Source organism: Manacus candei, unplaced genomic scaffold (genome assembly GCF_025592945.1).
Source record: "Manacus candei isolate 608988 ecotype Guabito, Panama unplaced genomic scaffold, ASM2559294v1 h1tg000088l, whole genome shotgun sequence".
NCBI classification, from domain to species: domain Eukaryota; kingdom Metazoa; phylum Chordata; class Aves; order Passeriformes; family Pipridae; genus Manacus; species Manacus candei.
In genome coordinates this window covers 9,503,253-9,518,700 of record NW_026138136.1, presented here as the reverse complement: position 1 = coordinate 9,518,700, position 15,448 = coordinate 9,503,253, and the positions used below count along the sequence as shown (strand labels likewise).

General features: G+C 37.7%; 1 protein-coding gene across 10 annotated transcripts in view; it reads left to right on the top strand.

The window, feature by feature from the left end:
• The window catches only part of FHOD3 (formin homology 2 domain containing 3), a 385,259-nt gene that overhangs the window by 174,979 nt on the left and 194,832 nt on the right, over positions 1-15,448 (top strand). For all 10 annotated transcript variants that reach the window (XM_051812625.1, XM_051812624.1, XM_051812622.1 and 7 more), the window contains one exon: positions 12,556-12,661. In XM_051812625.1, coding sequence (XP_051668585.1) covers positions 12,556-12,661 — 106 coding nt within the window. The remainder of the gene's footprint in view (positions 1-12,555; positions 12,662-15,448) is intronic.

The following is a 15,448-nucleotide window of genomic DNA, read 5'->3' as shown; positions in this document are numbered from 1 at the left end:
GAATTATCAGTTACCACTTAAAGTAGCTCTTTCTGGTAGAACTGTGGCTATTTGTTGAACAAACATACCATTAAAAAAATCTTCATATACTCTTAAAGTACAGATTCTCATTAGTGGGTAGTTCAGAGGTCTTCCTCAAAGTGGAGAGCATTCATATAATATGCTCAAGTTTTTGAGGGAGTACACTTCACTGATAATGAGACCCTGTAAACCCCTGTTTACCTGTCGGCTGCCAACAGTTACCAGTATTGCTAAGGACATCCTTCACATACAATTTCAGTTTATCTCATAATTAACCATGAGAGAGAACTTAAGATAGTTTTTGTGTCTGTTTTAGAAATAAAAGCTATTTCAATTTTTTAGTGAAGAAAAACACAAGTAAATATAGGGCTATATTATAAAGGTCAAACCTGATTTTTATTTTTAGTCTGTGACATGAATGTATGTCAGCATTAGAAATTTATCATTTTGTTAAAAGTTTTTTAAAAGTATGTTTTTCAACATAAATATATTTTTTTTATTTTGGGTGCCATCATATACAGTACTTTAAATTCCTTGAGAGTGTAATATTTTGGAAATAAAATGTTGACTTAAAAAAATGTCTTTATTTTCATTTGAACAAATTTTCAGAGAGACTTTTATGGAGACTTCGTCATGTTTTTAAATGCCAAGACAGTTCATATTTTTTTATAATCATTTCGTTATAGCTGAATTAATTTGGCACAGTTCTGTGTCAGTATCATTTTTAATTTAAAGACCTTCAAGGTAATGTGCAGTGACTTATTCGCATTAAGTGGGAATAAGCCCAAGTTTTACATTGACTATGATTTCCAAATAGTCGGAGTTCTTGATTTTTCACGCGAGGCCTCAGGAAAGCTTAGCAATGCTTGGCAAAAACAATGCCTTTGTTTCAAAATTTAGATGAAAGATCCATTTGGCAAGTCTAAACTTGGAATTTCTCTTTGATTTCTTCTGGTGGGCTGGTTTTGGCAAAATGATAAAGGTTATGTGGAGCATTTTTTCTTTGACAGTAATACCATTCAATTCCTGTCATTCATTCTGAAGGGCTGAGAGAGCCACAGTCATCATCTTTTTCTGGATTATACTACAGTATTCTTCTTCTGGTTTAGTAGTATGCTTTTAGACAAACAAACTTACAAAGTAAGATATAATTGACAACCAATATAGCTTATCTCTCTTTGGATGTATTATCTGACAGAATTCTGAGTTGCCTGGTTCTTGTATTTATCAGAATTCATGGTTTTTGTGAGAAGTGCTGAAATTCCCAAAGGCATTGGACAGAATTCAGCTGAACATGGCACTTACAGAATCAGGCTCAAACAATGTACTTAATTTCCTGATTATGATATCATAAGAGAGTTAAAAATACAGGTGCTTAAAACATTTAATTCAATATCAATCTGAAAAGCAAAAAAATTGAATATAATCACAGTAATAAATGTAACTTGGGCTACATGATTTAACATGGCCTGTGATACCACTGGGTGTAATATAAAGCAGGCACGTTTTAGAACCTATAAACAAGGGTCTATAAACTCCTTGTAGTTACAAAGCATAGTTACAAATCATGTTGATTTCATCATTTCAAAATATGAAATAACTGGATAAGAATATGGTATTGTAAGAAAAATAAGAAAGCTACAAAGCATGTTTCAAGTCTGTTGAAATCTATGATCTTGTGTAAATCCACTTCCTAAAGTTTTGGAAAATATTTTTAATCTGTCAGTGCACTAGGTTTTCTGGAAAGCAGACCTGAAGTGTATGCTTTAAAGTCTTGAGGAAAAAAGCCAGTTTTCTTTTAGGACTGTTTTCCCAATCAAGCGTCATTTGACAAGTGCAGGAGGTCTCCTGTTAGTTTTCTCAAGGAGCCTAGATTCCTATTTTATGTTGTGATCAGAGCATCAAGGGACACAGTTACAAAATTCTCTTACAGAATTTTCTTCTATTGTTGAGAAATTCATTAATCATTGAACAATTGAGCTTTGTGTAAAATGTCACAAAGAACAGCTATGTAGGGGCCCTGGAAACATTATCTAGAAGGTGTTTGGATAGACACAATCTTATCAGTGAATGAAATCAAATGTCACACACTTCAGCTGCTAAGGAGTCATCAATCATCCTTAGGAGTGCAGAAGGAGTATTCTGTGTTTGCCTCATTGATCTCAAGGAAGGAGGCTGCTCCTTCCCCTCCTGCAAGCATGACTGATGACTCCTTAGGGTTTGAAGCTGTGTGACACTTGATTTAGGGGCTGCTGTCATCATTTGTGGGGCAGGCTGTCTGCCACCTCTCCCCTTCAAGAGCCCTCTTGGAAGCATTCTTGATTAAGTCATGAAAAAGAGAGAAATCTTCATTTCCTTCCCAAATCAAATTCACCAGAGTTCTGCATAGCAGTTTACAGATCTGTTTAATCCTGTTTTACAAAGAAGATGTCTCATTACTGTTTAGAGATTATAAATAAAATAGATATGATACATTAAATGTCTAAATCAGTTTCTTAGTTTCATTGGCAAATAAAGTGCCTTCTAGACAATGTTACAGGCTGAGATCTAAACAGTTCTTAATGGGACTATAAAATGTGAACTACTTCCACCACAACTATAACCTGAAAACTTGGGAAGCCACCAGTATTCTCATTCATTGAGAATCTTTGAGTTGAAATGGGTAACGTTGTTTAGTGTTGAGCCCCTATCTACTTGAGCTTCCTCAGGTACGTAATAAAGTACCTGACTGTTGTTTGATCTTTTGCTTATCTACCATGAAGAATATCCCTGGTACGGTCTGCTCTAGTTGAGTTTTCTCATAATTTTTAATTCTCTTAACTGGGAGGAAAAACCCACAGTGTGTTGATTCATCTGCTGTCTGCTAAAGGTGCAAAAGATGAAATTCTGTCCCTACCAAATCAGTGGCATAAAATGTCAAATAGAAAACAGCAATTATTGTAAGAAGTTACTTTAGTTTCTTTAGACAAGCTTACTTTTTTTTTGTAAAAAAAAGGAAAAATGTTGATATCAGAGAATCATAGAATATTAAGGGGTTTGAAGGAAACTTAAAGATTTCCAACTCCCCTTGCCATGTGAAGGGGCATATCTCCCTAGACCAGATCGCTCAAGGCCTTATCCAACCTGGCTGTGAACACTGTCAGGCTTGGGGCATCTACAAGCTCCCTGGACAACTTGTTCCAGTGTCTAACTGCCCTCACAGTAAAAAATTTCTTCCTAATATCTAATGTAAATTTCACCTCTTTCAATTTTTACCCATTACTCCTTGTCCTGTCACTACAGTTTCTGATGAAGGGTCCCTTTCTGGCTTCCCTGTAGGCCCCCTTCAGATACTGGGTTGTTATGAGGTGTCTCTGGAGCCTTCTCTTCTCCAGAATGACCAGCCCTCACTTTCTCAGCCTGGCTTTGTAGGGGAGGTGCTCCAGTGCTATGATCAACTTCATGACCCTCCTCTGGACTTGCTCCAACATTTCCATGTCCTTCTGATGTTGGGGGCACCAGAAGTGTAGGCAGCACTCCAGGTGGGGTCTCACAAGAGCAGCATAGAGGGGGAGAATCACCTCTGTTGACCTGCTGGCCACGTTGCTTTTGATGCAGCTCAGGATTTTATTGGCTTTCTGGGCTACCAGTGCACACTGCCGGCTCCTGTTGAGTTTTTCCACCGTCACCCCCAAGTCCTTCTCCGCAGGGCTGCTCTCAATCACTTCTCTGCCCAACCTATAGGGATTGCCACGACTTGTGTATAGAACTTTGCATATCACTTTGTTGAACTTCATAAGGTTTGCATGGGCCCACCTCTCAAGCTTGCCAAGGTCCCTCTGCATGGCATCCCTTCCCTCGAGCAACAAAATTGATTCTTAGAGGTGAATTTTCATTATTGTCATCACTAGAAGTCAAACTTTTGCTTAAATATTTTGCCTCACTGAAAGTAAAGAGAGATGGTAATCTCCATGCATGCTGTCATAAAATGTTGCTCCATGTAAATAGAGAAAAGAATAGGAACAAAGGGAACAATGTAAAAATACTGATATTTGTGTGTCATGTTACGGCCATGCTTCTACACAGATGTACATAAATGAGTTGTGAAGGTGTAAAGGCTGGTGGACAGAAGAAAATTAGTGGAGTCAGCAGGGAGGAGCGTAGGGAAAATCTTGGACGGAAGAGGAATGGAAGCTTGGCACAGCTGGTGAGGGCAACAAAGTGGGTGAAGTGCATTTGCAATCAACAGGTTTAGCAAGGGGAAGGAGATTCCATTGAGAGACAAACTGACTACTTGGTCCTTGCAAGCCCTTCAGCACTAAAATGCTTCTGCCTCAGTTATGTCTAGTAGCTGACTGCAGTTTTGGGATATCCCAGTCCAGGACAACCTTGTTCTCAAGTTGTTCTTCTGGGTGTGCTGGTGGGAATGTGACAGAAGGAAGACAGCAACTGAACTTGCCTATCACCTATCTTGGGGTAGGTTCTGAGTTGCCAAGTGTCAGGGAGTGAAAATACTTGTCTTAGAGAAATGGACTGCTGGTGACTGCTTGAGACAACAGACTCTGAGATCTGTTTTTGTTTCATCTTCTAAAAGTAGTGTCCTGACACAAAGTAGAGCTGAGGTTTCATGTTTAGTAGAAGACTTGCTTGTTTAACCAATGGCTCATCTGGTCCATACATGGAATTGTTTTGTAGCTGTGTAAATAATTGACATTGAAATGGCAGAACAGTCTTGAGGGACTCATAGGACTTCAGTTTATGTATGTATGTGTATATATATGTACATGTGTGTATGTTTTTGGAATGATTTCTTCCCAGATTTGTTTGCAATAGATGACTTGGCTTTTAAAATGGACTGAAATAAACAGTGACAATTAAATTAGATAATATCAGGCACTTCTGGATTGGCAATCTAATATTTTAATTGTATCAATAATTTTGGAGTCCAAAGAACAGAACTATAGTTTCAAGTGTGGGAAAGTAACTATAAATTATGTCTTGGCAATCCATGCTCCTTCAATCACTTCCTGACTATGTTTACTCAGTTTTCAAGCCAGAATGAGCTTTTCTAACTGCAAACATTGCAAGCCAATCTTGATCTGTAAAATGCAACCTGTCACTTAGCCAGTAAAAAAGCTGGACTACAGAAATGCTCTGGGATTTCTGTTTCTAATAGAGCACGACATAACTCTTTTATTACTACATCATTGTTGTCTTGTCAATGGGAGTAATTATTTTGCTGGTAGCTTTAGCAGATGTGATGTATACTGAAGGCAGGTAGCAATAGTTAAAAATAATCTTATGGAGGCTTAATTGTGGTATATTTCTAATGTAGGCTCTGTTGTTTCAGAGCTTGGCAGCCGAAAGGGCAGCTGAGAGGAATTGCCTGTTAATTTTCCATTGCTACTTGGATGGTGCATTGTATAAGCATTTGAAATTATATGGGGAAATTATGGTTGTGTATATATATATATATTTGAAATTGTGTGGCTCTTGGGTAATGGAAGTGTGTTCTGGTCATAGCCCTGTGCTACCACATTGCTACTGCTGCCCAGGGCAGTCAGATTAGGAGCAAAGTATGGAGTTGTTTTGGATTTTTTTGTATATGTGAGAGTCTGCCAGAATTGGAGGAATGCTTAGGAAAGAAGATCAGTAGATTTCTATTCTCCATGTGCTATTAAGTATAGGAAGGGCAGAATAAGGACCTACTCATCATCGATGCTGTTGCTAGTAGAAACCCGGATTTTATCATTCTGTCTTTATTCACTTAGTAAAAGAGAAAGATTTTCAAGTGTATTGGGCGGTAGTCCTTTATTTTACTTTTTTTGTGGTGGAGTGCCAGAGGTATTGTCATTTGAGATTTATGCCAGCAAAAGCCTGCAGTCGTGCACAATTTGCTCTTTGACCTGCCTCCTCCTTCCTCCCTTTCCTCACCAGTCAGCTGCTGTCCCTCTGCTGCTAATTTACATCCCTAAATGAATGAAGCTTAATCCCTAAACCTTAATCCTCCTAAAACCAGCTGAACTTTGTGATCCTGTCTTGACTTTGCAGGAGATTAAAAAAAAAAGGGGGGGGGGTGAAAAAAAATGTGCTTTAACTTCTAAAGAGAGTAGCCATCATTTATATTTTCGGGAGAACTTTCTGCAAGTGCACTGGCATTTTATTGATTGATGTATTTTTCCTAGTTACTTTATTTTTTCCACATTGAACATAATCATCTGGGGTTTCTGTTTCAATTCTGCTTCCTTGCTGTGCAGTGTGTACTCCTGGCAGGGGAACCTGAGTAAGAGGGGTTTCCAAAGAGACCTTGCTCAGGCGTATTAATGTGGAGTGGGGATGGTACGCTTTGCCAGCATACTATTTCATAGATTAACATAGGGGAGTGAAAATTTTGCTAGCTCTCCCTCTTAACAAGTAGGGATGTTTACTTCAGGAGCCAAGCAGTGTCTGAATGAGCCATGACCTTTCTGCTTGTAGGACTCTGTATTGGTATGCTGCCAGCATCTTGTCCTGGAAGATTTCAGGCAGCAGAGGAGGATGCTTCTCCACTTTAAGTCTGATAGGGTTTACATTTCTGGTCATATGCATGTTGCACAGTGAATTGGCAATATTCATCTTTCTTTTGCCAAGGTGAATTATCACAATGTTAAAATGTGAATGCGGTAATCTTTGTGAAGTTACCATTTTTGATTTACAGACAAAAACAGAACTGGCTTGATAGTCAGAGTTTAAATTTCTCTTAATAGGGATGTTGTAGAGTGACAGAGCAGAGAGGGAAGCTCTTCCTCAAGCAGAGAGTGACGTACATCAACCGCCGGAGCTCAGCGTGAATTCAATCCCTTCTTATAAACCCACAGGCAAAGCTTAGCAAGGAGATTCTCATGGCTATGACTGGTACCTTGTCTGTCTGTGCTGCTCTTACTTCTAGATTGGATCATAGCAACTCTTGCATTTTGGAAGGTTTGGTTAGTACAGAATGTGATTGCTGGCTCAGTAATGTGTCATGTGGAGAGCACAGGCTGGGGAACCCCATGGTTTTCCTTATTTAAAGAAATGAACATTATAAAATGTACAATGTTTCACTTTGTAACAGAAACAGAAGAGAATTATACAACATAGAATTAAATATGGGAATGCTCCAGCAATCTGAAACAATGAGATAGCTTATGAAAGGAAAGGGAAACAAAAAAAAACTCATACAAATGAGATTCTTCTTGGTGGAAATCTTATAGACATGCAACTTGTTATGTGCTATGATTCCTTGGAAAGATGTGTTCTGCACAGCTGTTAGCCACGTAAGAGAGAAATATGTATACGCATATCCAAGTGTGAATATTCAGTTACTAATCCAGTTTCCCCAAAAATACTTTGAATGGAGCTTTCAGCAGAACTTCTTAGGTTAAAAAAAAAAAAAATCCTGTTGAGAAACTCTGTTCCAAAAACTCAATTCTTATTAGGAAACAAAGGAACTTTCTTAAAATAATCATGCTTTGGGTAAAAGCTTTCAAACATATGGCCCACAGAAATAGCAGGCTTCAGAAAGATTTATCTTTAACAGTATATAAACAATTTATCTTTGCACGTGGAAGCCGCACGTTAGATAAAATGTGTTCTTACAAAGTGCCATTCCTTGGAAAAAAGTCTTCAGTCTCTGTCTTCAGGTAAGACCCTGTAGAACTGCATTAGAGAATATATTGAATGGTACAGAGATAAGAGAATGGGTAGGAAAGAAGACATTCCCTCCACACACTACTTCTGCTAGTGGCACATGAGCACAGTGTACACTGTTTGTAGGGTCCTTTTAGTAGGTAGGCTGAGGTATGGAGGTGAAATTATGATTTGCGCGTTTTGTCAACCACTTAAGCAGGCTTTAAACTCACCAGATTGAGTATATTTGATGCTTCATTACACATTGCACAAAAATAGACGTTTATTGCACAGACATATATTATCTTGTTTTTTCTTCCTCCAAGATGCCTAAAGAAAGGAAGAGATATTCTATTTCAAGTCTATGAATAAATGAGTAAAATATAGTTTCTGATGAAGACAATGGTATGTTTTCATAAAGACTTTAAGTAGTCAGTCTTCGTGTCACTGCACAATCTTTATGGTTGCAGGAGCTTAGCAGGAAGCTTTGAGAGCTTTGCCTGTGTTTTGCTGCTTTTCTCATCAACGCCTTAATGTCTACTGATTAAGGGATCATAAATCTTTGCAATATTAGCAAAGGAGTCCATTTCCATAGCAAATGACAACATTTCTCTGCCTCCTTCTAGCTGTTATCACACACATGTGGCAGATACTTGTATGTATCATTGTCACACACGTGCCATATATTCTGCACAATGAATGCTCTCTTCCTGGAAACCTGAACCTCTTACCACTGCTAGAGAGTACCCTTTACTCTTAAGGTCACCTAACTTGGCAAGTCAGTGAGTTAATGGGTCTGAAAAGATTATCCTAGACCAAAATTGATGTAAACATTCTCCTTTCAGTGTGGAACGTATGGGCTTGAATGCCTTTCATCTTTCGCTGCACATTCCAGATGTTTGCTTCTTTCCTCTCATCATATATACATGGTGGTATAGATAATGTACTGAGTTCAGATTTATACCTAGAGCCTGATGTGTTTGTACTCTGCTTCATTACACCTTCTTTTTCCCTTTTATTTGGGAAAAGGAGAAATACCTTAAAAGCCTTCTTTTAATTCAGGTTTGATTTGTTTATTCCATGCTCTCCCAAAGCAGTCTGGTTAGAGTTCCTCATCCCCCTTCATTTCCTCTGCTGTCCCTCTGCAACGTATCTCCTTTCAGTCAAGGGTGACTCCATGACTTGGTTGCTTTGAAAAAGTTCAAGGCAGCAGATCTCAAAATTTGCTTTGGAAAGGTCCTTCTTAAAAAAAAAAAATAAATAAATATCACCAACATAAAAACAGATTTTTAGCTTGGTTATTTTGACAATCAAATGCTAATTTCTAATTTTTCCCCAGGTGATGCACTAATATGCATTCACTAATCTTCACTATTTAAGATTATGGGGAACATCCTAAAGGTATAATGGGTATTTCAGTTTTTATCTTTCACTGAATGTCAACAGCCCTTAATGGATAATGCTGTTAAAAATTTTATTTTGTTTTTTGGGTTCAACCTGAAGGACTCTGAAGCTTCACTATTGTTATCTTCTCTGGTATATGGACATTTTTTTTTTTTTATCATACGAATGCCATTTATTTTTCCCAAAGAGGCACGGTAGGTCTACTGATAAGTGTCAGAATCCAAATACCACAGTTATTCTTCCTTTTTCCTGTTTTTCCAGTCTTTTTTATTTCACTGGGTCAATCCAGAATAGATTATTTTTTTCCTCAACTCAAGGAGAATGCAAACACACTTGATGCAAAATCACAACAAATGCTTGAGTATCAACAAAAGGTATTTAAAGAACAAGGAAATATTTTTGAGCTCAGATAACACCATCTGGAAAAATGGTTATTATTTCACTCAACAATTTTACTGTTATATATATTGTTTGTCTTTAATTAGACAACTGTGTTGTCTAAGTATACACCTATTTGTCATCTGATTTTTAGAAAAGCTATTTTGGAGGGCATTTCCCCACAGCTTTCTCGATTCTGCACAAATCTACCAGTTTCTGTTAGTTTTTCTAAATTCTACATACTCCTGTCATTGTTGTCCCTTGCCCTTGCTCCCACTACTGCCAACTCTGAGCAGGGGAAATTTGGCACCTTTTTTTTTTTAGTAGCATGGAATTTTTAATCATTGATCTTGGCATATAGAGTAACTTATTTTCTAGGCATGCAAAGTCTTTGTGAATTACCATGATGCATAGCCTTAGTTTACCTGAACCTTTAATATGTTTTCCATTAAGCTTAGCTGACAGATTCCATGGATATGATTCCTCTCTCGAGTTTTAGGAGAAACAAGATTCAAAATTCTTGAAGAACAAGAAATTATTCAGGTATCTTTTGAGTTTAAAACACCATAACAAAGGGATGTATGGGAGGGAGCAGTTGCCTGGCAGCCACAGAGGAGAATCTTTTGGGTTCCCTGGGTATGGTTCTGCCTCCATGCACTGCTGAAGGTCCCTCTCCATGTAAAGTTAGCTGGAATGTTGCTTACTGTCCAGTGTGATTTGGATCTGTGTGTTGCATGCACACATATTTATTTATGCATTTATTTGCAGCTACTTGATTTTAAATGAAGTACTCCAAGTTTAGGGCGAAGGAACCTGAAATTTATATTTGGTCATCAGAGAGTATTTTATCTTGGGTCCTTTTCTTATCTTTCCAAGACTCCAGTTTTTGTAAAATGTTGTTCTGGAAGTTTACCAGGTGAATTTTGGCCTCTCTTGCTACACTAATTGAGATAAATTGCTTCAGAATGCAGAATTCAGTCATCTGACTGGTGGCACTTGGGAAGGGCTTTACCAGAGGTCGCTGTGTGGGATGGGACAGTCAGAGGTCCATGTGCCCTGACTGACCATGCCCTTTCTAAGCCCCCGTCCCACGCATGAGGACATGCTCTTTAGGTTGGCAACTCATCCAAACATACATCAGCCTCAGTGCCAGCCAAAGACTCCCTTCTGTAAAGCTGTCCTGAGCTGCTCAGTGTAAACAAACATCTTAATTCTTCTGTTCTCATCTAGTATGTCAAAGGGAATTCCCTGATGGGCTACAGGAAAGGGGGATCTGTGCATGCACCTTAAAAACACGGTTGGGTGCAGAAATTGGTGTGTAATTAGGTAATCAGTACTGTCTGTATTAACAGGTAGATTGGCAGTGTCCCCTTCTGCTACCCCTCTGTTAATCTCACTGTCTTTTGAGTGTGGCAAATGGATAGAGGAAATTTGTTGTCTTCATAAAATTGTGTGCTTGCATCCGTAGTGTCCTCGTCTGCCATAGGACTTTGTAAACTTCTTAGCTCTTGTATCTAGCTACTGAAAAAAAAATAGCACTCTCAAAATGTAAAACATTGAGACTAAGAAATAAATAAAAAGAAAATAGGTCAAGTGTTCACAGTGGTCAATTTTATCTTATGTATTTTGGGCTTTTAAGATATACTCTTGCCAAGATGTGGAGGATGATTGTATGTTTCCTCTTTGTATGATTTTCAAAGGATAAATCACCTTTATCGTGTGATAAATTTGTGTATCTATGCATGACTGTATAATATTTTTTAAATTGTTTTAATGAATTTGACCTGCGGAAATATTAAATGGGTTTTTTTCTCATAATTTCTAAATTTCTCAGAAATTGCTAGATCACATTGCAGTTTTAAATATCCCGTTTGGTTAGGCTATAAAAATTACATAAATTATCTGGTGAAAGAAGGAAATTTGTAAGAAATAAACTGTCAGACTGAAATAAACTTGCAGTAAGTGAATTGTCACACGAAAAGGGCCTTGATTATTTTATTTCCCTTTGCAGTTTTCTAAGTGTGAAATTCTTTGCAGTGAATTCAGAAATCACTCTCAACAAATCTACTGTATGGATCTTGACTTCTCAGGGCTGCATTACTGGAAAGCTGAAATTTATATCTGTCACACTGCTGTGTATGAAAACATAAATTAAGGATACTTAAGGGACTCAGCAACTGTAATTGTCTGCTGAGTAGTTCTCCATTAATATCTTAAATTGGTTTTGCACCTAGTTTGCGTGACTAATTCATTAACTCCTGTTTAATCCAGTTTTTAGTAGCTTCTTGTTTGTCTACATGAGCCTTCTGTAAGAGGAGAAGGCAAGCTTTAGATACGATGCTCTGTAGTCCCTTGGCACAGCAGTTATGTGTGTAGGGCCCAGGAAACCCCTTGTCTCCCTGATGTCACATACACCTGTGATACGGGGTCATTCTGCTGCACTGAGTAAAGGACTGATGGTTACAAAACAGAGAGTCACATCAGCAAGTTGAATGAGTCACTTGCTTCAAGAGAAGTGAAGCAAGTCACTTCTCTTACATTTGCTGTGTTTTCCATCACAGTGTGGGAATATTATCTGCTAGTGTTCTTATCTTCAACGCTATATTTTCCCATTCTAAATATAATGTATTAATATAATGAATTAATATTATGTTAAGATAATGAATATAATATTGCATTGCAATAAAACCAGTTTTAAACTTTTACTGTACGCACTTAAAATACTGAAACTGGAATTATGCTAAGGCATTGAGATGGCGTTTTCTTGTTGAGCCTGACCATTTAGGGCTTTAAGGATGTTTGTGTATGTGATACGATGAGATTTTAGTATCTCAGAGAATGTTTTCAAACCTTCAATGAAAATATAAAAAGTCATATTTTACAGATTTTAATTTTCTGTAGTTGACTGAAAGATAAAATCTTGTACTTTCATGCTTTGTGCTGATGTGTTTCATTGTGATTTTAAAACTCAGAAGTCTTCTGTATAACAACTTCCGTATCAACTTGCTTACATCATGGGAAACATAAAGTCAATGTTGCAAGCATGTATTTGGTTTTACATTATGATATATCCTGTTTGTTTGTTTTTCAAAATTCTAATGCAGCTTTTCCTTTCTCCTGTGACAGGATGACAAGGACTTGGTTCATGAGTTTGTTGTTGCTGAAGGTCTGACTTGCTTAATCAAAGTGGGAGCAGAGGCCGACCAGAATTATCAGAACTACATCCTGAGAGGTAAAGGAAATGTGTCCAAAAGTTGTTTTTATTGCTTGGAAGGTCTCACAGGTCTGTGGCAACTTGAGGTATTAAGTGTCTTCGAACATGCTTCTTGATCTGGTTCAGATTCCTGCATGTTATACGCAAGAAAATTAAGGGAAGCTTAATACTCACAGCTGAGCAGAACGAATTGGAATATTTGCAATACTGATAGTCTCCCCATTGCCCACCTTTTCTTGGAGATTATACTGCAACTCTGTAATTCTAAGAAAGAAAAGGCACTCTAAAACCTTTACAAAGAAGCTGCTGTGAGCAGACTGTACTCAGCAATGGAGCCATTTTGTGACCAGTGTTTCTCTCCTGTTTTTGCAGCGATGGGTGGCTGTTGACCTCCCAAGTGCAAGGGTTTTCTTCGTACTGCTTAGTCTGTTCAAAAGTGCCATGGAAATACAGAGGGGCAGCAGCCAGTCTGCACCATCACCCTGCTGGGAGATGTATTTTTGTATCCCTTCTGTCTGTTGTGCTGCAACAGAATGCAGCATCATCAGTACATATGGATATCATGCAGTATCTATGGAATAAACAGTGAGAAAGTCATACTTAATGGGACAGTTGGCTGGAAACAATTTTTAGATATCTGATATTTTGGAGTTAAACAGGTAATAAGAGGTTTATGTTCTGATCTTTGCACTTAAAAGATAACTGGCAAAGGCAAGGTTTGGAGAGTGATGTGGAAAAGGATTAGAAAGCTGATTTACTCTATTGTGGCCCAAATAGATGTGTGTGTTTTTCATCTAACCAGGAAACTCAGACTGTAAACTTGAACTATTTCTTCAGTTTTTTGAGGGGGAGAACAGTCATACCAAAGGATTTTTGCTGCCGCATATCTCAGAGTAAATAACAAGTGCTAATGAATACATAGTTGTGGTGAATTGTTCATTTAAATTTTCTTAGACTAACATACATAGCTGTATTTAAAAATGTCACTTTGATATATCTAACTGTTAAAACTCAAACTGCAAATTCAGGAGAAAAAAAAAGAAAACAAATGAAAAATAAATAGAAGGATTTTGTAAGAAGCAGAAATGCATGCTAAGTTATAGAAAACAAGGATTCAAGCAGTTAAGTATGGCTTCATGAGAAGATTTTGAAGATAAGACTGTGCAAATACCAACTTTTGGAGGTGTAAAAGAAACAAACCAGTACCACAGAAGTTATGTTCTATGTCAGTAGTTCTGCACTCATAGAAATGTACTTGAATAGTAGACAAGGACACAGCAACATGTGTCCTAAAATGTTTCTGGGAGAAAACTGACCATCAATGATCTCAAAAAATTCAGACTGGAAATAAAGTAAAAGTCTGTATTGGACAGTCTGGCCTTCAGACTGGGGACCTTTCCCTTCCCTTTCCCCTCCCCTCCCTTGCCCCCTCTTCTCTCCCCTCCACATATCCTAATGCATCCAGAATTCAGGGAGACAGAATGATCTCTTTCTTGTTATGGCTCTCAAGAGCTTGGTATCCATGATCTAAAGTTAGAAATTTTCCACTGAATTCAATGAATGATAAAGCAGAGCCTTATTGCCAATGTCCACAGCATCATACTAATGAAACTGCAAACTCATCTTGTTACATTGTTATTAACAAGTGATTACAGCTTGTTCAAAATAAATATAAAAGCAAGCAAACAAAACAACAACAAAAACTATGTAGAAGTATGCCATAAAGCTAAACACATTGTTTTAGGAAGATGCTTTTAGAGATTGGTACTTTCTCAAATCCGGTCTTTTTTTCCCTATTTTGCTACTGTGGGAAGCTGAAGTTTCTCTCTGGGTAGTGTATCCTGGCATCTTTTACAATAATATGATTTTTCTGTGTGATGTGGCTTTTATTTCTAAATTGGTCTTGATTGCCTTTCAGGAAGTTCAAAGCTTGTTACAATTCCAAGATTCTGTCAGCTGGTTTGCAGTTCCAGGAGCCAGCATGTACTTTCTGAATACGTTTGCATGTGCAATGAGATAAAGAAAGATTTGGAAGTACAGTATAGCCAGACAATCTTACCCAAATACATTGAGGAGGGTACTGAAAAGAAACATTAAATACATCGTGTAAGAGGGTTTCTGGTATATTGTTTTTGGAAGATCATAGTAATTGATTAGGGTTTTTTTAATGACAATTGTGTGTATTTATTGCAGTGCTGCATTTTACTCAACCTGAAGTAGTGAGCAAATAGATGAATAAATTTTACTGAAGGTACATGGCAGTTGGCACTGAGGTTGTCCCATAAGCTTTAAACTCAATGTTAAGCAGTAGAGATCTGAGAAGTAAAAAGTAGTTGTTGTCTAGATTTTTTGTGCCTTACTGCTGTGGTGTTTTTGTTCTACAGATCCTTTTGGGGTGGAATATATTCTTCTTATTTTCACTGCATTTAACCTAAATCATAAATGGGTTGGATTTCTCCTTAGTTCCATATTTCTCCAACACCTTTGGTGTAATTCACTGTTTTCCTCTTGCAATCCTAACCCAGCTTGCAGGGCTTGTGACAATAAGTGGCAGCCTTAGATATGGCATTGCCTCCTCTGCTTCCAGGGCTCACTCACATGTGACTGCCTGTCATCTTAACTGAGCAATTTCCCAGTGTTTCACATGAACTTGTTTGCCTGTACTTATCAAGAAATAGCTTTTGTCTCAGTCTGAAGAGACTGGAATGTTTGCTAAAGAGGATGAGTTATGAGATAGATCAAACTCCTCTCTCTCAGCAATTGTAAATTCAAAGGAAGTGTGGAAAAAAAAGAAGAAATAACAAC